At 42.0% G+C, this 23,111-nt stretch overlaps 1 protein-coding gene and 1 long non-coding RNA gene across 7 annotated transcripts in view; one reads left to right on the forward strand and one right to left on the reverse strand.

Moving 5' to 3' along the window:
* LOC134227976 (cadherin-23-like) overlaps positions 1–23,111 on the forward strand; it is a 117,560-nt gene that overhangs the window by 91,673 nt on the left and 2,776 nt on the right. For all 6 annotated transcript variants that reach the window (XM_062709712.1, XM_062709705.1, XM_062709720.1 and 3 more), the window contains exons 15-19: positions 13,284–13,413; positions 13,638–13,745; positions 13,822–14,307; positions 14,368–14,483; positions 14,782–14,942. In XM_062709712.1, the coding sequence (XP_062565696.1) occupies positions 13,284–13,413; positions 13,638–13,745; positions 13,822–14,307; positions 14,368–14,483; positions 14,782–14,942 (1,001 nt within the window). The remainder of the gene's footprint in view (positions 1–13,283; positions 13,414–13,637; positions 13,746–13,821; positions 14,308–14,367; positions 14,484–14,781; positions 14,943–23,111) is intronic.
* Positions 7,691–8,479, reverse strand: LOC134228001 (uncharacterized). The gene is made up of 3 exons (XR_009983816.1): positions 8,435–8,479; positions 8,315–8,379; positions 7,691–8,254 (listed from the first exon to the last, which is right to left on the reverse strand). It is a non-coding gene; the product is annotated as an uncharacterized LOC134228001 (long non-coding RNA).

Genomic DNA, 23,111 nt, shown 5'->3' on the forward strand with positions numbered 1-23,111 from the left:
GGACTCGAGAATGCCCCTAAAACTCGAACTACGCACATCACCCGATCCATCGTCGCCTTGATCAACCGTATCAGTTTATCCAGAAATCCGTGTTCGTGCGTTAGCTACCATAGCTGGTCCCGATCGATTTTATCATATGCGGCTTTGTAGTCGATAAATAGATGATGTGTGGGCACGTTGTATTCGCGGCATTTCTGCAATACCTGACGTACGGCGTACACCTAGTCTGTGGTAGAGCGTTCACCCATAACACCCGCCTGGTACTGCCCCACGAACTCTCTTGTGATTGGTCTTAGTCGGCTGCATAAAATTTGGGAGAGTACCTTCCCAAGTAGCACACGCAACATCTTCCTAAAAGCACCTTGTTTCTATTTAGTTTCATTAAAGGCATTGGAAAAACATCAAAGTACGAAAATGTTGCATCAAGATGTCAAAAACTTTCAAATTGTGATCAATGTTTCATTAACATTGCAATGCAGTACGTGTTTGACATTTGGAAACAAACAAACAAAGAATACTGCACTTTATGTTGCAAAAACGAAACAAAATTTTTAAGATGCATATTTTTTACCATGTAACTTCAATGCGTCTTTCAAATTTTTTTTGTTTGTTTAAATTAAGTTGCAGATAAGTTGAATGTGTCTTGAAGTTATGAATATGAATTTAGCATCGTTCAACGTTTGGACAACTCACATGTTTTTCCTGTGATAGTGCAATCAAGTAACAGGAAACCCGAGTACAAAACTTCATAATCGTATGGTTTTTATGGTGAGTCAGCATGCAGTCTCTTCGAAGTGATGAATGGTGCTGTGGTAGAATGAAGGATTATCAATCACAAGATCCATAAATCGAATCCATATTTTTATTTTATTTTTTTCCGCTGTAGTATTTTGCAACATAATTGCAATTTTACTACAATCGAAGGATGTTTCCGTAGACTCTACCTCTTGCGCTTTTTAGATTGCAAGAGAGTTATATTTGATGGCACATACGCAAAGATTGTTTCTTCCCGAATGGTTGCATGTTGAAATGTTCAGTAGTGAAACAAGTTGTGCTGCTTGAGTAGGTACTAAGTGTTGACTGAGTTTATGATCAGCCCTACTATTTCAGTCTCTCGTTTTAAAGGCACGAAGCCTCTTCCACTGCTCTGCGATCTACACCAATGATGCTGATGTCATCCGCAAAACCAAGGAGCATGTAAGACTTGTTGAGCATGTTCAGGGGATGGACAAAATAAGTAGGATAGGCAAATTTTGGGTAAAATTAGATTTGTAACTATGTTAATTATCATCCGATTTTCACAATTTATGCATGCCTGAACTAGAAAATTAATTCAGTTTCACAGTATGTCCATGGAACCGACTGTGGCTATCAGACTACGAAGATATTCCGGGTTTTTAGGAGGTAGGTTTTAAACCGTAAATTTGAGGTGGATATTAGGATAAGTTGTGGTTAAAAATTTAATAATATTAGTAACCACAAATGAAGTAAGGCTCTTTCCGATTGAAACCATTTATTAGGATTTGGAATCCAACCAGAATCAAGTGAGATATTGGCCATTTAACCGTTGAACGACTGGTTTTGGTGCTAAAACTAAAATGTCCTCTTCTACAGGTTCCTCGGGGGCAATCCGTAGGTCCTGGAAGCGGTCAGAGCCCTCATTGGTCTATTTTATATTCGTACTTCGCCTCCTGATTGAAACCCATGAAAAAAGAGCCGTCGAATGACTGGTTTTACTGCTAAAACTTAAATGTACCTTTCCACAGGTTCGTCGGGGGCATCACAGCGACTCCAGGATCCGTTTATTCAATTGGTTTTTCATTCCTGACACATTAGAAGCCTTTTGGAATAAAATCATAGTGTACTATCTAGGAGAGGTAATATGTCCTAGCTAAGTAAAGACTGCTTTACTGTCTTAGCTGTAACGATTTTAATGCAACAGTTAAGCAATGTAGCTAGCTAATGCCATCTAAAAATTGAAGAAAATCTCAATCATATTGATTATATTTATAATATCAAAAAATTTGTGATATTTCGCTGCCGGAAAAAGCATGAGGCAAAACGCCTTCTAGCTAGCAGCTATTAGGAAACAACGCACCACGCGTCGGCGAATCAGAATTCTGATATGGACAGTGCGTGGGGACGCATAGTACATTGTAGGTTAGTTGCCCTAAGGCGTTTTGCCTCGCCGAAATGTTAGATGTTTCATCAAAATGTAGAAAATTTTGGTTTTTCCAACCCTCCTATCTGTTATTTTGACACTTTTTTTGCCTAACCTACATAATTTTTGGTCTAGTTTTGTTACGGCCATGCCAAATACGATAAATATGAGGGAATACCCAAAAGGCGTTGTTGCGATGATTTTCCTCTGGCTCGAATGAAACCTCCTTGACAGCATTGTCCATTATGCAAAGCTTCAAAGCTAGATTTTATTTCATATTAGAAATTAATATTTCGGTTACATAAATCAACTTACAAACTAGTTTCTATTCCAATCTTCCCAGAGCAACAAATTCTACATCACAACTCTTAAGGCTCTATAAACCGTAATCAATTCGATAATGACGATGATTTTATTCGAATCCGCACTAATACTAATAAAGTTTTGAACTAAATTCAATATTTTGGGGCTATTTGCCGACTTACCTCCATCATAGCATATTCATTACATTTTCATATCAATTTTTCACTTATCTAAATTATCAATTACTGAGGAATTGCTGAAAAAACGCTAAAAACTGCCTTTTTTCCTGGGCCGACATTCGTATTTTTTCGAACGCATACTAACTCCGAACGTTCGGAGCAAACACATACACACACACTTGATTTTTCACTTGATCTTTTTCCACTGTTTCCTTGATTTAATCACTCCGAAAACATATTCACTAACTGAGTTACACCTTTTATTCAATCTTGACTACCGATTAATTCACTTCACGTCCAAAAACTGTCAAAAACTGCTTTCCGAAAATCGAAGTGAGAGACAAATGTGAAGACCGTATTGTAAATGCAATAAAATGCGGAAGACTCAAATTCACTAGCGCAATAAGTGAAATGGTGAGAACAAAATCTACGCGATGCAACTTCATTCAATCCTAACAATACACCGTATACGCCAGCCAGCACGCAAACAAAGGTGTGCATACAAAAGAAAATAATCATCTCCTCTCCGTTGCCAGATTTATTTATTGAAAAAAGTCATTGTTGTTTGTCGGACTGAACAAATATACCAGAAATAAATATTTAAACATGTTATGTAAGCTTCTGTTGCATTCCAACTGGTGAATAAATGTTGATAAACCGATAAATACCCATATAATTGCTACATCGCGAACATGTGTTATGATATAGAATAAACATTTCGTCAAGTCTGGCAACATTATGCATCAGCTGGCATATTTTAACACCCCATATCCACCCACCCCAGTTGTAAACAAAATTTATCTATTGCTGCTGCACTTTTCCGTACCAATTACCTCACTATTACAAACAAGCGATACAGTCATTAATTTTCAAAATATTGTGATGGAGTCTTGAGCCTTAAACTATTACAAAATTAATCAGTATTTCAGGATGCACTAATGCGCCGGTAATTGCAGTTATAAAGCCAGTGTTGCCAGTTTCACTCATAACTTCAACTCTTCTCAACAGGCGTTTTGCCTCGGGTGGGGGCGTTTTGGGGCCTCTTCCCCTAACAAAAAGCGAGATTCAAATAAATTAGTGGCCCGACCCCTTTTGATAAGTATCGATCGGAACCGGTTATAAACAAATTGCCATATCTCACGTGATTCTGGTCAGATTCCAAATCCTAATATATGGTTCCAATCGGCAAGAGCCCTACTTCATTTGTGGTTACTAATATTATTAACCACAACTTATCCTAATATCCACCTCAAATTTACGGTTTTGAATCTACCTCCTAAAAACCCGGGATATCTCCGGAGTCCGACGGCCACAGTCAGTTCCATGGACATACCGTAAGACTGCATTAATTTTCTAGTTCAGACATCCCGGAAATGTCAAAATCGGATGATAACTAACATAGTTACAACACATCTAATTTTACCCAAAATTTGCCTATCCTACTTATTTTGTCCATCCCCTGTAGTTCCGTTTTACTGAGTCGTACGCTGCCTTAAAATTAACAATCAGATTATGAGTCCGCAAGTTGTATTATCTAGTCCGTTGTTGATCGTCCTGCTCGAAACCCGCTTTGATATTCGCCGACAAAGATCTCCGCAAACGGACGCAGTCTTCTAAACAGATTGCAGGAGATTACCTTGTAGGCGGCAGTTCCACTGATTGTCCATCATCCTCAATCCAGATTTTGCTGCCGCCTCTGTGTCCGATTTTCCATTCAACAATGAGTCAAAGTGCTTCTTCCACCTAGCAACCACCACTACTCGGTCGGTCAACAGATTTTCGGAGCTGTCATTAATCATGACTGGCGTCGGTGCACTTTTCTTGCGCATGCTGTTGATCATTTTGTAGAACTTCCTCTGCATTCGAAAGTACTTTTTCATCATACCCCCGTTTTTTACGCCGCACTATGGAGAATTCTGATACAAATGGATGGCCAAGAATATTTTTTCAATGAAAACTGTTTCTACTTATGCAATACATATTATGTGAAGGAACATTTAGGAACTCTTTTTTAACCCTTTGAGGGCCATCGTTAACCCTTCAGAAAAAAATGTTTTGTTAAATTTTTGGGGGGAGTTTTATTTTTAGTCCTCCATAGTGCACAGGTGGAGTTTTTTCTCGGCTGCACTTAGTTCTTTATATCGTTCTCTATTTTGACGCAGCTACGAGCATGCGTCTTCTGGTCTGGATTTTCTGATATGTCACTCTTTTTCACTCCACATCAATCCAGGGTTTTCCGTTGGTTTCCATATGCGGTACCATGTACCTCTGTGGCTGTTGTATTGGCCTTGTGAACTTGTTGCCACAATACGTTCCATTTTTTTCAGTTTGGTGTCCTTCTTTGAGCTTATGAGGAAATTGCTCCGCACAGCCCTCGTCCGACAGTCGCTGTATATTCAGCCACATGGATCCATGGCATGTACTCCAGAGAATTCTTAGATAACCTAGGATGGAACCGTTAATGGAGGCGTATCCAATTTGATTCTAAGGATTTGAAGGGGCATTACGCGCGTCCTATACTCCAGGAATTCTTGGATGATCTGGAAAGGAACTGCTATTGAAGTCGTTTCCAATTTGGGTTGATAGATAGGAATAAATAGGACATAAACCATTTTAAAAACCCAGATTGATCCACCTAGCGGCGATGGAGCCTTTCTCGTGTGTTATAAAAATAGTATTTTGGCCATAACTTTTGAGCCCAAAGTCCGATATGGCCAATAGATAACAATGGGGAAAAATTCCGCGTTGAATGCAATCTGTTACGAGAAAATCGATTTAGAATAAATGCCAAAAAATGAGTGAGCAATTTTTACGCACCCGTTTTTGGTATAAAAAATTGTATTTTGGCCATAACTTCTGAGCCTATAGTCCGATCTGGCCAATTTTCAATAGGAAACAATGGGACAGGATTTTGCATCGAATGTAACTTGTTGCGAGCAAATTGATTAAGGATAAGTGCCTAAAAATTAGTGAAGTTTTGCGCACACAAACACACACACACTAGGGTGGCTCAAATTAGTATGGGAAAAACTTTGATCAATTTTTTGATGGGCCGCCTCTTATTCGGTTCTGTTGTTGCCCTGATGCTCTGGACAAAATTTCAGCCAAATTGGTCAACGTTTGGGCGGTGCTAAACTCGTTGGAAGTTTATATGGAAAAATGTATGCACAAACATCCAAAAACAGTGAATTGCAGCTGGACTACACAACTTACGATGAAGAACTATGATACTCATTCAGATCTTGGAGAATTTAATACAGAATGTTATGCAGAAAACCGTGAGAAGTTTCGAGTGTGCCCGGCTAAGTTATAAGCATTTCTCTGCAGTGGGGTTTGAGCAAATTTCGTTTCTTTTACCTTTGAAAAGAAATAAATTCACCCCTTCAACACTCTAATAAAATGCCAATATCTTTGCGTAATAAACTCTAATCTTCTCGCGGTTTTCAGCATAACATTCTGTATTTTATTTTACAAGAACTGAATGAGTATCATGGTTCTTGATCGTAAATTGTGCCGTCCAACTGCAAATCACTGTTTTTGGATGTTTCTGCATACATTTTTCCATATAAACTTCCAACGAGTTTAGCACTACCCAAACGTTGACCGATTTGGCTGAAATTTTGTCCAGAGCATCAGGGCATCAAATAGAACCGAATAAGAGGGCGGCCCATCAAAAAATTTGAAAAAGGGTTTTTTGAGCCACCCTAATACACACACACATTTCTTCTTCTTCTTCTTATTGGCATTGCATCCCCACACTGGGACAGAGCCGCCTCCCAGCTTAGTTTTCATTTAAGCACTTCCACAATTATTAACTGCGAGGTTTCTAAGCCAAGTTACCATTTTTGCATTCGTATATCATGAGGCTAACACGATGATACGTTTATGCCCAGGGAAGTCGAGACAATTTCCAATCCGAAAATTTCCTAGACCGGCACCGGGAATCGCACCCACCAACCCTCAGCATGGTCTTCCTTTGTAGCCGCGCGTCATACCACACGGTATATAACACTATGGGTCTCCGGACCTCCTATAAAAATTTCGTTTTTGGAGCGAACATATAGCCTTTACGTATACTTTGTATACGAGAAAGGCAAAAAGATAATAGACCTTTGGTTACGCGTGCAGAACTTAAGGCCTATACTCCAGGGATTGCTTGGTAACCTGGAAATAGACCCATGCGCCAATTGAAGTTTTACCGACGGTGGCGTAATAGAACATTTTAGGCCAACGACGGTGACGTCACGCCGTTTGTAATCGACGGCGGCGGCGCGGCGGCGTGGGTAGGCGTGAATTATTTTCAAGCGTCAAAAATTCCACGGATTTTTTTCGGAAGTTCCTCAACGAATTCGTCAAGAAGTTCATCCACGAGCTTGCTGGGAAGTTTATTAAAAAAAATCATCTGAACATTCTTCCAGATATTCCTCCGGAAGTACTTCCAGGAAGAATTCCTTCTGAAGGTTATAGCCGCACGAGCAGAGTTGTTCGTGGCCGGCCGGAAATTCCCTAAAATTCGCCACGGTGGGTTCGCGAAAATTGTTCGATTTCAAACAGGAAGCTTAAGCGCCACCTCGTTAGAGGACTTCCCGCTCATGTTGAATTGTTGCCCGGTCTAAGACTCCGAAGTTGGTCCAATGGAAGAAACCTTCGAAGGAAGGTTCCAAGAACAATTCCGCAAACTCCACTTTCCTAGCGTCCGACTTACTCAAAATTCATCAACTAGAGCGAACATTACTGACACGACCCTAACGCAACGTTTCAAAGACGAACTTCTTCCATAAAAGTTCAATTTATCATCATCGGAAGTTCCACTACTTGTACCTAGGTGGCGACCGTCTCGAAAGCTTGAACGGTTTCATTCACAACCAATAAATGAACAACGAAGAATCGCAGAAAGGAGAGAGCTCAAATGATCATTAACAGCGGGAAGAATATTGCGGAGAGTAGGCGATGGATTACAATTTCAAGATCATTTTCACATTGCTAGCTTTATTGTCTATTTCTATTAACTTTAGGCCTAACGATCTACCCCTATATTTGCGTGCTCTCTACCCTACACTTTCACACTCTACCAATGACGTCACATGTGCACATGTTACTCACGCTTTACGCTTCCGCATTCTATTGTCGGCGGGCCGGCATTGTTCGCTCACCTTCCTCTATTGTCCGACGGCGTGGCTTGGGTCCCTTTGTCCGTCGGCTTGGCTTTGCTCCAGATAGCGTGGGAACCGCTATTGTTCGCCGGCGTGGGAAAAGAAGCAGGAAACGCGTTGATCAATTCCCCTACAGCGTTAAGCGGTCTTGCTGGTGAGTTGATTCCCGATCACGTGGTGGTCCAAAGACTTTAAACTTGACCGCCGATGCTGTTAAGCTTATCGACGGCAGACCGGCTTGGGGATTCAAAACGGCCCCGGTTACGGTTCGCACTACGTAGGTTCACAGGTGGGATCACTCACTTACGTGGACGTAGATGCGGGATGATGTTGGGCGCGATATGAACGGCGCGGCCCCTTCGGCCACCGATGGATGTGGGCCGGCGGCTTGCCTGGTGGATGTTCACGACGGTTGTTTCACGAGGTGCCTGTATCCGAAACATAAAGCCGTCGAACGGCTGTTCGACAGATAAAGGGTTAAGAGAGCAACGCAACATCACTAAGCACGACTTCAATACCTTTCTTAACTTTTCTTGGCTCACACTATAACGAATAATCGGCACTTGGGGGAAACTAGCTAATCCTGCAAAATTCAAACTGTTATTCACTGAGCTACCTCCTTTTTTAATTTATCTCACTTTTGAGAAATCGCGGATCACGGGAAAAACTTTAGAAACGTTTGAACTACTAGGCAAAGTGACTAGGCAAAGTGAAATGGAATTTTGGAGCCCTCAGATTAAATAGTCAGGGCACAGTCATCTTTTCGCGAAGAGTTCCGAATCGGATTTCATGTTCGCGCTCTAGTTGCTGACTTCTCGCTCCCACCAGTAGTCATAAAGTTACGCTTCTTCGTTCTTTTCCCCAATCCCCAAAGGTTCTCCACCAAATTCAACATTCGGTTGATTCTCAATCGCGGGCAATCAATTAATTCTCGCGAGAGATTTAACGAATCTTCTGGAGGCTCAGGTGTTGTGTCTACCGATTGCATGGATGTAGGCGGACCTTTAATTTTGTCTTAAGCGCGTAGTTCTTGAAATATTATGCTGTTCTTGAGTCGTTCCATGTGATGTGGTGCAAAAAAAAACAATTAATTATAATTAAGAATTCAAATATTATTTACAAAATAAATCAAATTTGTTTCGTGTAACGGCCTACTGTTACAAGGTCCACCAGGACTTCCTTTAGAAGCTCCTCCAGGATTTCGTACTGAAATTCCTCCGGAAGTTCCTCCAGGGATTTCTCCTGAAGTTCCTCCAAGAAAGACTCGAGAAGTTCGTCCACAAATTCATCCGAAAGTTCCTCCATGATTTCCTTCAGTTGTTCCAGGGATACCTCCGGAAGTTCTTCCAAAAATTATTTCGAAGGTTCCAACAGAAATTAGTTGGGAATATCCTCCAGGCATTCTTCGGGAAACTTCTCCAGAAAATCCTGTGAATCCTCCAAGAACTCATCCCAGAATTTCTACAAAAGTTCCATCAAAACTCCTCAGAATTTCCTTAGGAAGTTTTCTCAAAAATTCCTTTGGAAGTTCCCCAGAGAGTTCGTCCGGAAGTCTCTCAGGTAATTCCTCTGGAGATTTCTACACCAATTATTCCGGGAGTTCCTGAAGCACTTCCTCCAGATTTCCTTGAAAAATTTCTCCGGAGTCTAGAAATTCCATAGAAGCTATTATAAAATTACCTGGCGATTATTTACATTTTTTACGAATAGTCCCCTAGAATTTACACCATTTCTCCCTCAATGAATTTCACATAAAATTCTTCTTAGAGTTCCTCCAGAAATTCCTTCATAAATTACTTCGAGGACTCCCCAGAAATTTCCGCTGAACTCTTTTCGAATCTCACTTAGAATTTCCAACTTAACTCCCACTCACCCCCGAGAATTTTTAATCAAAACATCATCATAAACCGGCGACTTTTCCTGATGCGCGGTGTAGCAGCCGAAGTACGATATTCGACAGATCCAGTCAATTGTTTTGTTTCGCTGATGATGTGGACGTTGTCGGTTAAACGTTCGAAAAGGTGGCTGATCTGTTCACCCGCTTGAAACGTGAGGTAACTTGAGGAATGGATGCTTCGAAGACAAAGTACATGCTAGCGGGCTGAACCGAGCACGGCACGGCCCGCCTGAAGTGTTGTGGTGGACGATGATACCTTCGAGGTGGCTGAGTATAACGTAAGTCGTGAAATACGAAGATGCATCATTTGTGGATGTCGAGCCTGCCACGGGCTTAAGAAGAAACTGTGGTAAAATATATTTACACACGCACTAAATGTACCATGTACAAACCGCAACCGCTGCACTAGGCATGTTGCCTCCGGATCAGAGAAACGACTGTTATGACGGCGAATGTGAGCATTAGTTGAGGAGAAGAATGCAGCATCCCGACTAGAAGGTCATATCAAAATTATATCAACCTATGTTATTATGTTATTCTAAATTTTTATAACAAAATGTGTTAGAAACGTGGTGCAGGATGTTGTTAAAATATGTAAATTTCTATCAAAAATTACACTACTGGAAACAAAAAACTATCAAATTTTGTTACAATTTTATCATAAAAATATCATATTTTGTTAGAAATTTATAACAGAATCAGATACAAAATATATTGTTTCTGTGCAGTTGCAAATTTTTACAGTTCGTGATAGGTCTTCATCTTGTGATCAACAATCAGAACTTTCATTTTTGTCTGAACAAGAATATTTTTCTAGAACATGAAACTAACAACATTACAAATAAGGCAACCTTTGCAAATAATATCAGCGTTGTGATATCTATATGGCTGGAAGACTTTGCTGCATCTATTTTAATTGCCTACTGTTGGGCAATTCGGTGTAAAGCATTTTTTAAATCATATTATGATAAAATCCTGTTACAACATTTGAAAGATAATGGCTAGTAAGAACAAAATTGTATCAAAATAAGTTATACATATCACAATATATTAATATTGTGTTCAGTTTCTGTTAGGCTCTTCTAGTCGGGATAGGCTAGATTGCATACATACATACATACATATGTACATTAGGGTAGTTCAAATCTCAAAAATGTTCGAAAATTCCAACTCCCATATGTCTATTAGCATCATTTTGATGATATAGGAGTCCTGGCAAAATTTCAGGCAATTCGGAGGCCATTTAGGGGTGGCGCGAAGTCAATTTATGTCCATATGGAAATTTGTATGGGAAAAAATTGAAATTTATTCAAGTCTCCCTACAACTGTCTAATTGTGATGAATTCAAATAAACATCCCCAACCTCCCTTTTTGGAACCTATATAAATGAGACCTCCGGGTAACACATTAGTTATGAGTGGATTGAACGGTTCTGTTGACAGTGTGAATATGAGATAAATGGCTAAAATGGTGTAATTAGCCTCAACGTAGCAGTGGAAATATAAATCAAAATTAATGAGTTATCCACTGGTTGAGCTCAAATAGATTCCAAAAATGGAGGTTGGGGATGTTTATTTGAATTCATCACGATTTAAGAGTTGTAGGGGGATTTGAATTTTTTTAAAGTTTTTCCCATACAAATTTCCATATAAACATAAATTGACTTCGCGCCACCCCTAAATGGCCAACGAATTGCATGAAATTTTGCCCGGACTCCTATATCATCAAAATGATGCTAATAAACATATGGGAGTTGGAATTTTGGAACATTTTTGAAATGTGAACTGCCCTAATGTACATACGACTTCCAGCTCCGAATCTCCAGGAAATCCAGGAGGAGATCAGCCGACTATAAAACAACAAAGCCCCTGGAGTTGACCAACTACCACTGGTTGGAGTGCTGCACTGAGTAATTACCAAGGTTTGGGAGGATGAGGTTCTGCCGCAGGAGTGGATGGAAGGTGTTGTGTGTCCCATCTACAAAAGTGCGATAAGCTAGATTGTAGCAACTACCGCGCAATCACATTGCTGAACACCGCCTGCAAGTTACTCTCCCAAATTTTATGCCGCCGAATAAGACCAATTGCAAGAGAGTTCGTGGGGCAGTACCAGGAGGGATTTATGGGTGAACGCTCTACCAGAGATCAGGTGTTCGCCGTACGTCTGGTATTGCAGAAATGCCGCGAATACAACGTGCCCACACATTATCTATTTATCGACTTCAAAGCTACATATGATACAATCGATCGGGACCAGCTATGGCAGCTGATGAACGAAAACGGATTTCCAGATAAACTGATACGGTTGATCAAGGCGACGATGGATCGGGTAATGTGCGTAGTTCGAGTTTCAGGGGCATTCTCGAGTCCCTTCGAAACCCGCAGAGGGTTACGGCAAGGTGTCTGCTATTCAACATCGCTTTGGAGGGGGTAATATGAAAGGCTGGGATTGACACGAGTGGTACGATTTTCACGAAGTCTGTCTAGTAATTTGGTTTCGCCGACGACATTGATATTATGGCACGTAACTTTGAGAGGATGGAGGAAGCCTATATCAGACTGAAAAGCGAAGCTGAACGGATTGGACGAGTCATCAAGACGTCGAAGACGAATTACATGGTAGGAAGAGGCTCAAGGGAGGACAACGTAAGCCACCCACCACGAGTTTGTATTGGTGGTGACGAAATCGAGCTGGTTGAAGAATTCGTGTACTTGGGCTCACTGGTGACCTCCGATAACGATACCAGTAGAGAAATTCGGAGACGCATTATGGCAGGAAATCGTACGTACTTTGGACTCCGCAAAACGTAGCCATAATGTCGGACAGTAATCCGGTGAAAATGGTTCTCAACAACTATCCAACGGGAACAAGAAGGCGAGGTGCGCAGCGGGCAAGCTGGATCGACCAGGTGGAGGACGGTTTGCGGACCCTCCGCAGACGGCGTAGTTGGCGATGAGCTGAATGGAGAAGATGTTTGTGTACTGCACAGGCAACTCTGGTAATAAATAAATAAATAACAAAACGCGCACAAGACCGATTGTCCTCTAAGGACATAACACAAGCTTGAAAGAGACTTGCAAGCGCTCGAGACTTTCGAGCGACGCGTACTTAGGAGCATCTTCGTAGAAGCGCAAAATAACTATTCGGCAAACCCAGTATTTAGAAAGTGTCATAAGCTGGAAGGAAACGATGGACAGAGCATGTTGTAAAAATTTCAGATGGCAACGCTGCAAAGATGGTGTTCGCTTCAGAGCTGATAGGACGTGGAGCGCACTTAGCAATGTGGCGCAGATATGAAACGACTTGGCGAGTGTCAGGCGCACACGAAGATGGATTGATATGGTCTTGAACCGTGTATCATGGCTTCGAGTCATTGATTCAAAGTTTTCTGATCAAATGTAGTGTTAATATCTGTAAGATGTTAATAAATAAATAATAACAATTGTTACATATAAAATTCATATTCCGTTATTACCTTTTGTCATTTTTCCATATTTTTTTTCTATTTTAAAACTAATATTTTACTTCCACTGAATTTTTCAGTTATTTGTTGAGATTATTTTAAATTTAGTTCGCCACATTTTTTGTAGGTCATTTTGCACGCCGTTGACGGTGGTGGGAGATCAGCAACACCGGTAAATATAGTAATAGCATTCATCAACATGACCGGTGAACCAGAGTTCCAAGATGAGGATTCGCCATTCCACACGGATTTCACTGGTGAGTAAGCTCAGCATGTAAAAGCAACATTTGGGCATACCTTAATATTTGCTTCTATTTGGGTCATTTTAAACTTAATTTAAAAAAAAACTAGTTCCTATTTACAATTCCAATTGCTAGGTCCACATCAAAGATGAATACATCGCTAGGTGTTCCAATTTGCCAAACTCACGATTCAGCCATCTTGTTACCATCTTGTTACAGTGTTACCTCTCTTTTTTCAGAGAATGAGGAGGGCATGGAAGAGGAACGAACCATTCCCGAAGCCATAGATCCAAAGAACGCCGAGCTACCAGAAGGAGAGCACAGCAACGTGTTCTACTTCATCGATCGTACGTATTATTGGTTGAACTCATTATTGACTTTATACCGTACCTGATTGACCACTTCATTTGTTTATTCTCACAGTTACATATGGCAACGCAAGCCATCTTTTCCAACTAGACAAGGAAACCCGCATTCTTCGTCTCACGCAAGAGCTCGACCGCGAGGAAATTCCATCGCATGAAATCCGTGTAATCGCCACCAATAACGTTAACGGTCCAACGGCTACCCTTACCGCGGACTCGCGTTCTCAGCTGATCGTCTACATAAAAGTCAACGATGTCAATGACAACCCGCCCAAGTTTCAGCAGCTGTCCTATTCGGCCGGAATAACCGCCAACGATTATTCGGGCAAAATTTTGTTCGAAGTTTTCGCCGACGATCCAGACGAGGACGACGTTATCAGCTACTCGATCGACGAAACGACACTGGAGACTCACGGTACCAACCTTCCCACGAGTCCATTCCCGTTCGCAATGAACAAGGAAAATGGACAACTGTCGTTGAGCGTCCAAATTCAGGATAACATGAAGGGTCACTTCACCTTCACGATTGTTGCCAAAGACTTGGGTAAGCTTAATTGTCTACAAGTACTAACAAAAAGTCTGAATCATTGGCGTTTGCTTACAGTTGATCACAACGATACGGTGCCAGTCAAAATATACATAATAGCCGAATCCAATCGTGTTAAATTTGTATTCCTGAACAATGTCGATGATATCAACACTGCGGAAATGCGTGAATTCGTAAGTTGAGTTGATGTTGAATTGAACGAGTTTAGTACTAGTCCATTCAATTCCACCACGTTTTAATCTTTACAGATACGTATTTCGACCTCAACTGTAAGGCAGTCTTCAGTATTTCGTACTTGACTCGACTTGAGTCGAAATATGTATCTATAAAGATTACAACGTGGTGGAATTAAATGAAATGTACATACTCAAGTAGTCTTATAACAGGTGTAGACATTCCGCTAAAAGAGCTGACCAATTTTCGTTAAATGGAAATTGATCTACTGAACTGGATTACCTTTTGAATTTACAGTTGAAAACCGAGTTCACCACATACTACGAAATGGAATGCAATATTGATGACGTGGTACAGGGTACCATTGATGCGACGACCAAAAGTGGAGACTTGGTGACGGATGTTCGTGCTCATTTCATCCAGAATGATGAAGCCGTTGAAGCAGTGGTTATACAGCAGTAAGTTATTTATTTTTGTATATTTTTATGTGCTGTGGCGCTTGAGTTCGATACCAGGGGCCCAGCGGGCAGCTCAAAGAAGTTATCCTGTACCATACCAACCAGGTAAATGTATACATTCTAAAATAATGTTAGTACTGGAAGAGATCTAGGGCCATACCAGCGCATACCAGTACGCATATGATCTCACTGGCCAGAGTGAAAATTTCTTCGGCGTTTCCCTCAGAGTTCCCCCAGAGCACCGGTTGAAGTTTTCCCGAAGAGATTTTCCACGGCTAGTAGGTGTGAGGTGGGCACGAATATATTTCTTTGATATCCAGTGACACCAATCTCACTGGCTGCAATGGTAATGCATCCAATCGACTCAAAATTTCCTTCAAAGCTTTCCAGATGAACCCGATGAAGTTTTTCTGAAGAGTTTTTCCACGGACAATAGGTGTGAGATGGGCAACCGAGGCAACATGAACCTAGCAAAACCTGAATAAGAACTGGGCATATGCGAAATTGTTAGATTCTTATACAAATTCAAGTTCAAATTCAGAAGCTTCAAATTCGTTATTCAAAGTTTATTTGAGCATTCAACCACATTCGTTATATCTTATAAAAGGTGATAAAACACCTCTGGGATATTCTGGGTTATCCAAACTATTCTTGAGTTCGGAACTTGAGATCTACAGTTGCTCAGAAGCATTTCTCGGGATGCAAACCTTCGATATGCATTCAATTATATCCATTACATCTCCTGAAAGGTTAACAGTTAATATTTCTGCGTCATCCAAACTGTTCTTGCGATCGGAACACGAGATCTACAGTTGCAAGAAAATCGTTTTTCAATACCCAAATCTTCAATATGCATTCAGTTATATCCATTACCACTCTCGGGAGATCAAAGAATATAATAAGATAGTTTTGAGATATTCTGGGCCATCCAAAGTATCCTTGAGTTCGGGACTTGAGATCTACAGCTGCTTTGAAACTCTTTGCGGAACTCAAAGCTTCAATATGCATTCAATTGTAAACATTACGCCTCCCGAGAGGTCAACGGATATCGTAAGTAAGTTTTAAGATATACTGTGCAATCCAAACTGTCCTTGAGTTCGAGACTTGAGATCTACAGTTGCAAGAAAATCTTTTTTTTATACTGGAAGCTTCAATATGCATTCAATTATATCCATTGCATCTCTTGGGTCGTCAACAGATGTCGTAAGATATATTCAAGATATTCATGGCAATCCAAACTGTCCTTGTGTTCGGAACTTGATATCTACAACTATGAGAACATCGTTTTTCAGTACTCAATGTTTCAATATGCATTCAATTATATCCATTACATATCTCGAGAGGTCAACGGATATCATGCGATAGTTTTGAGATATTCTGGGTAATCCAAACTGTCCTTGAGCTTGGGATTTAAGATCTACAGCTGCAAGAAAATCTTTTTTTCAGTACTGAAAGCTTCTATATGCATTCAACTACATCCATTACATCTCTTGGGTGGTCAACAAATATCGTAATTATATCCTTTACACCTCCCGGGAGGTCAACGGATATCGTAAAATAGTTCTGAGATATTTTGGGCAATCCAAACTGTCCGTGAGTTCGGAGCTTGAGATCTACAGCTGCGAGAACATCGTTTTTCAGTACTCAAAGCTTCAATATGCATTCAATTATATCCATCACACCTTCTAGGAAGCCTTCAGATATCGTAGATTTCAAGTCAAATATCTTACGATATCCGTATTTATTTATTTATCATCAGACTAAGGCCGGAGTGGCCTGTGCTGCACATAAAAGACTTCTCCATTCAGCTCGGTTCATGGCTGCACTTCGCCAACCACGCAGTCTGCGGAGGGTCCGCAAGTCGTCCTCCACCTGATCGATCCACCTTGCCCGCTGTGCACCTCGCCTTCTTGTTCCCGTCGGATCGTTGTCGAGAACCATTTTCACCGGATTACTGTCCGACATTCTGGCTACGTGCCCGACCCACCGCAGTCTTCCGATTTTCGCGGTGTGAACGATGGATGGTTCTCCCAACAGCTGATGCAACTCGTGGTTCATTCGCGTCCTCCACGTACCGTCCGCCATCTGCAACCCACCATAGATGGTACGCAACACTTTCCTTTCGAAAACTCCCAGTGCGCGTTGGTCCTCCACGAGCATCGTCCAGGTCTCGTGTCCGTAGAGAACTACCGGTCTTATAAGCGTTTTATAGATAGTCAGTTTGGTACGGCGGCGAACTCTATTCGATCGGAGCGTCTTGCGGAGTCCAAAGTACGTACGATTTCCAGCCACTATGCGCCTCCGAATTTCTCTGCTGGTATCGTTATCGGCGGTCACCAGTGAGCCCAAGTACACGAATTCTGCAACCACCTCGATTTCGTCACCACCGATAGAAACTCGTGGTGGGTGGCTCACATTGACCTCTCTTGAGCCTCTTCCTATCATGTACTTCGTCTTCGACGTGTTGATGACTAGTCCAATCCATTTAGCTTCGCTTTTTCAGTATTTCAGTCTGATGTAGGCTTCCTCCATCCTCTCAAAGTTACGTGCCATGATATCAATGTCGTCGGTGAAACCAAATAACTGGACTGATTTCGTGAAAATCGTATCACTCGGGTAAATCCCTGCCCTTCTTATTACTTGCTCCAAAGCGATGTTGAATAACTGACACGAAAGACCATCACCTTGCCGTAACCCTCTGCGCGTTTCGAAGGGACTCGCACATCACCCGATCCATCGTCGCCTTGATCAACCGTATCAGTTTATCCGGAAATCCGTTTTCGTGCATTAGCTGCCATAGCTGGTCCCGATCGATTGTATCATATGCGGCTTTGAAGTCGATAAATAGATGATGTGTGGGCACGTTGTATTCGCGGCATTTCTGCAATACCTGACGTATGGCGAACACCTGGTCTGTGGTAGAGCGTTCACCCATAAATCCCGCCTGGTACTGCCCCACGAACTCTCTTGCAATTGATGTTAGTCGACGGCATAAAATTTGGGAGAGTACCTTGTATGCGGCGTTCAGCAATGTGATTGCGCAGTAGTTGCTACAATCCAGCTTATCGCCCTTTTTGTAGATGGGACACACGACCCCTTCCATCCACTCCTGCGGCAGAACCTCATCCTCCCAAACCTTGGTAATCACCCAATGCAGCGCTCTAGCCAGTGCTTCACCACCGTGTTTAAACAGCTCTCCTGGTAGTTGGTCAACTCCAGGGGCTTTGTTGTTTTCAGCCGGCCGATCTCCTCCTGGATTTCCTGGAGATTCGGAGCCGGAAGTCGCATGTCCTGCGCGCGTGCTCTTAGGTTCATTACCACACCGCCACCGTTGTCTGCCATATCGCCATTCAGGTGCTCTTCGTAGTGCTGCCGCCACCTTTGGATCACCTCACGCTCGTTCGTAAGAAGGTTCCCGTTTATGTCCTTACACATATCGGGCTGTGGCACATGGCCCTTACGTGAACGGTTCAACTTCTCATAGAACTTTCGTGCGTTATTAGCGCGGTACAGTCCCTCCGTCTCTTCACGGTCTCGATCTTCCTGCTGGCGCTTTTTCCTCCGGAAAATCGAGTTTTGTCTGTTCCGCGCCCGTTTGTATCGTGCCTCGTTCGCCCTCGTGCGGTGTTGCAGCAATCTCGCCCATGCTGCATTCTTCTCCTCAACTAACTGCTCACATTCGCCGTCATACCAGTCGTTTCTCTGATCCGGAGCCACCGTGCCTAGTGCAGCGGTTGCGGTGCTTCCAATGGCGGATCGAATATCTCTCCATCCATCTTCAAGAGATGCTGCGCCTAGCTGCTCTTCCGTTGGGAGTGCCACTTCCAGCTGCTGCGCGTAGTCTTGGGCTAGTCTACCGTCTTGTAGCCGCCCAATGTTAAGCCGCGGCGGACGACTCCGACGCGTGTTGATCACCGTCGAGAGTTTTGAGCGCAGACATACTGCGACGAGGTAGTGGTCGGATTCAATATTCGCACTGCGGTAAGTGCGTACGTTCGTGATGTCGGAGAAGAATTTACCGTCGATTAGAACGTGGTCGATTTGGTTTTCCGTTACTTGATTAGGTGATTTCCATGTGGCCTTGTGGATATTCTTGCGGGGAAGAAAGTGCTTCGGACTACCATTCCGCGGGAGGCTGCAAAGTTTATGCATCGTTGGCCGTTGTCGTTCGATACGGTATGCAGACTATCCGGTCCGATGACCGGTCTATACATTTCCTCCCTTCCTACCTGAGCGTTCATGTCACCGATGACGATTTTGACGTCCCACAGTGGGCATCCATCGTATGTCTGCTCCAGCTGCGCATAGAACGCTTCTTTCTCGTCGTCGGATCTCCCTTCGTGTGGGCAGTGCACGTTGATGATGCTATAGTTGAAGAAACGGCCTTTTATCCTCAGCTTGCACATCCTTGCGTTGATTGGCTGCCACCCAATCACGCGTTGGCACATCTTTCCCAGCACTATGAAGCCGGTTCCCAGCTCGTTGGTGGTGCCACAGCTTTGGTAGAAGGTAGCCGCTCGAGGCCCGCTTTTCCACACTTTCTGTCCTGTCCAGCAAATCTCCTGCAGCGCCAGCGTCGAAGTTGCGGGGATGTAATTCATCGTAGATCACCCTGTCGCAACCTGCGAAGCCTAGCGACTTGCAGTTCCATGTTCCAAGCTTCCAATCGTGATCCTTTATTCGTCGCCTAGGTCGTTGCCGATTGTATCGAGTCGTATTATCTTCTATGTCGTTCGTAATAGTTGTTTTTAAAGGCGGCTTATTGGGCCTGCGCAATCCTCCTGTCTCGTCGGAGGGCCGTCGTGTCAGGGCTGTTTAGCGTCCCACCTAACACCAGGACTTGGGCTTGTGCGCTTTGAGCGGCACACGGTCGCTTTGGCGGAGCCTACTTGCGGATACATGCAGCTTTTTATAGAGGTTTAACAGGGCCCACTGTCAAACCCCACCACATCCTAGGCAGGCGCCACAACTCGCAGATGGCCTGGGGAGGGATCGTCAAGCCCTTGGACATAGTCCCTGCTGCCCCCAGTTGGATATAATTGAATGCATATTGAATCTTTGAGTACCAAAAAGAGCTTCTTAGCAGCTGTAGATTGCAAGTTCTGCAATTCTGCAATGACAGTTTGGATGACCCCCAAAACCATCTTACCATGTCTCCTGTTCTTCACAAATATATTATGGATATGGTTGAATACATATCCAAGCTTGAAGTGACGAAAAAAGCTAGAGTGATGGAAAACCCAGGATGTCCCAAAACCATCTGACCATGTTTCCTGGTCTTCTGAAATACGTTACGGGAGAATTCAGAATGAATTCCTGGGGGAATTCAGAATGAATTCCTGGGGAGATTCAGAATGAATTTCTGGAGGAATTCAATGTGATTTTCTGGGGGAACTTAGAATAAATTCCTGGAGGAATTCAGAATGAATTCCTGAGGAATTCAGAATGAATTCCTGGGGGAATTCAGAATGAATTCCTGAGGAATTCAGAATGAATTCCTGGGGGAATTCAGAATGAATTCCTGGGGGAATTCAGAATAAATTCCTGGGGGAATTCAGAATGAATTCCTGGGGGAATTCAGAATGAATTCCTGGGGGAATTCAGAATGAATTCCTGGAGGAATTCAGAATGAATTCCTGGAGGAATTCAGAATGAATTCCTGGAGGAATTCAGAATGAATTCCTGGAGGAATTCAGAATGAATTCCTGGAGGAATTCAGAATGAATTCCTGGAGGAATTCAGAATGAATTCCTGGAGGAATTCAGAATGAATTCCTGGAGGAATTCAGAATGAATTCCTGGAGGAATTCAGAATGAATTCCTGGGAATTCAGAATGAATTCCTGGGAAATCAGAATGAATTCCTGGGGAAATTCAGAATGAATTCCTGGGGCAATTCAGAATGAATTCCTGGGGGAATTCAGAATGAATTCCTGGGGAATTCAGAATGAATTCCTGGGGAATTCAGAATAAATTCCTGGGGGAATTCAGAATGAATTCCTGGGGGAATTCAGAATGAATTCCTGGGGGAATTCAGAATGAATTCCTGGGGGAATTCAGAATGAATTCCTGGGGGAATTCAGAATGAAGTCCTGGGGGAATTCAGAATGAATTCCTGGGGGAATTCAGAATGAATTCCTGGGGGAATTCAGAATGAATTCCTGGGGGAATTCAGAATGAATTCCTGGGGGAATTCAGAATGAATTCCTGGGGGAATTCAGAATGAATTCCTGGGGGAATTCAGAATGAATTCCTGGGGGAATTCAGAATGAATTCCTGAAATTCAGAATGAATTCCTGGGGAATTCAGAATGAATTCCTGAGGAATTCAGAATGAATTCCTGGAAGAACTCAGAATGAATTCCTGGGAGAATTCAGAATGAATTCCTGGAGGAATTCAGAATGAATTCCTGGAGGAATTCAGAATGAAATCCTGGAGGAATTCAGAATGAAATCCTGGAGGAATTCAGAATGAATTCCTGGGCGAATTCAGAATGAATTCCTGGTGGAACTCAGAATGAATTCCTGGGGGAATTCAAAATGATTTACTGGGGGAATTCAGAATGAATTCCTGGGGGAATTCAGAATGAATTCCTGAGGAATTAAGAATGAATTCCTGAGGAATTCAGAATGAATTCCTGAGGAATTCAGAATGAATTCCTGAGGAATTCAGAATAAATGCCTGAGGAATTCAGAATGAATTCCTGAGGAATTCAGAACGAATTCCTGAGGAATTCAGAATGAATTCCTGGGAATTCAGAATGAATTCCTGGGAATTCAAATGAATTCCTGGGAATTCAAAATGAATTCCTGGGAATTCAAAATGAATTCTGGGAATTCAGAATGAATTCCTGGAATTCAGAATGAATTCTAGGGAATTCAGAATATATTCCTGGGAATTCAAAATGAATTCCTGGGGAATTCAGAATAAATTCCTGGGAATTCAGAATGAATTCCTGGGAATTCAAAATAAACTCCTGGGGAATTCAGAATGAATTCCTGGGGGAATTCAGAATGAATTCCTGGGGGAATTCAGAATGAATTTCTGGGGGAATTCAGAATGAATTCCTAATTCCTGGGGAAATCAGAGTAAATTCCTAGAGGAAGTCAGGACTAATTCTTGGAGCAATTCAGAGTGAACTCCTGGGGGAATTCAGGACAAATTCCTTAAAGAATCCAAGATAAATGCATTCAAGAGATCCTCCATGAACTATCGCATAGGTTTTTCAAGAAATTCCTCCGAAAGTTCTTCCTGAAATTCATCCTAAACTTCCTAGAAATCCTCCAAGTGGTCTGCTTAAAATTCCTCTGAGAATTCCTCATGGAACCCCTCTAGGAATTGTTCTTGGACTTTCTCCAAATATTCCTACTGGAATTCCTGAAGAAACCTCTCATGAAAATCCTCTTGCAACTACTTTTGGAATTTCTGCTCGAATTCATCCTGGAATTCCTACAGGTATTCATCAATAAATTCCTGCTGGATTTACCTCAGCAATATCTTCCACGAATTCCTCCTGACATGGTTGCAGAATTCAGTAGATTATTAATTCTGTAATCAATGCAAAATTGAATAGCATGATAAACTCATTCGAAAATTGTTCAGTTCTGCATAAGAAAGATCCATAACGTAGAGGAACTGTTCCGTTTCCCATCTCACTGAACGTATATTCATCTCATCGCAAAACAAAGCACCAATTTCGTCGCTTCTTTTTGTCAACATACGAGTGATTCAAATTTTGACTTTTTAGCTTCCCGATGTTTAAAGGATTGCATTTGTTATTTTAATTTTCCTCCTAAATTTTAGATGTAATTTGAGTGAGCACACGCAGTTTGAAGCTTGTATGAAAAATTACTATAAAAACTGTATCTTTTATAGAAAACCGTTCCCCAATACTTCGTAATTTGTGATCATGAAATCAATATGAATCCGAACACAATATGACAAGAATCATTTGCCTTGCATACTCTGATATTTTTGTATTAAGAGTCTCGATTCTATAAAAGCAGAAATTGTGATAACATAAAACCGAAATTTGCTGTAGAGATAATGCAAAATAACGAGATGAAAAGTTAGCAACAAAATTGTCTTCTTTTTTGTTGCCGAATTTTTTTTTTCAAAATAGAGCTTTGTCGTTGAATCTTTTGTTGCTTGTTTCGCATGCGCATCCAAGA

The sequence above is a fragment of the Armigeres subalbatus genome, chromosome 1 (assembly GCF_024139115.2).
Source record: "Armigeres subalbatus isolate Guangzhou_Male chromosome 1, GZ_Asu_2, whole genome shotgun sequence".
NCBI classification, from domain to species: domain Eukaryota; kingdom Metazoa; phylum Arthropoda; class Insecta; order Diptera; family Culicidae; genus Armigeres; species Armigeres subalbatus.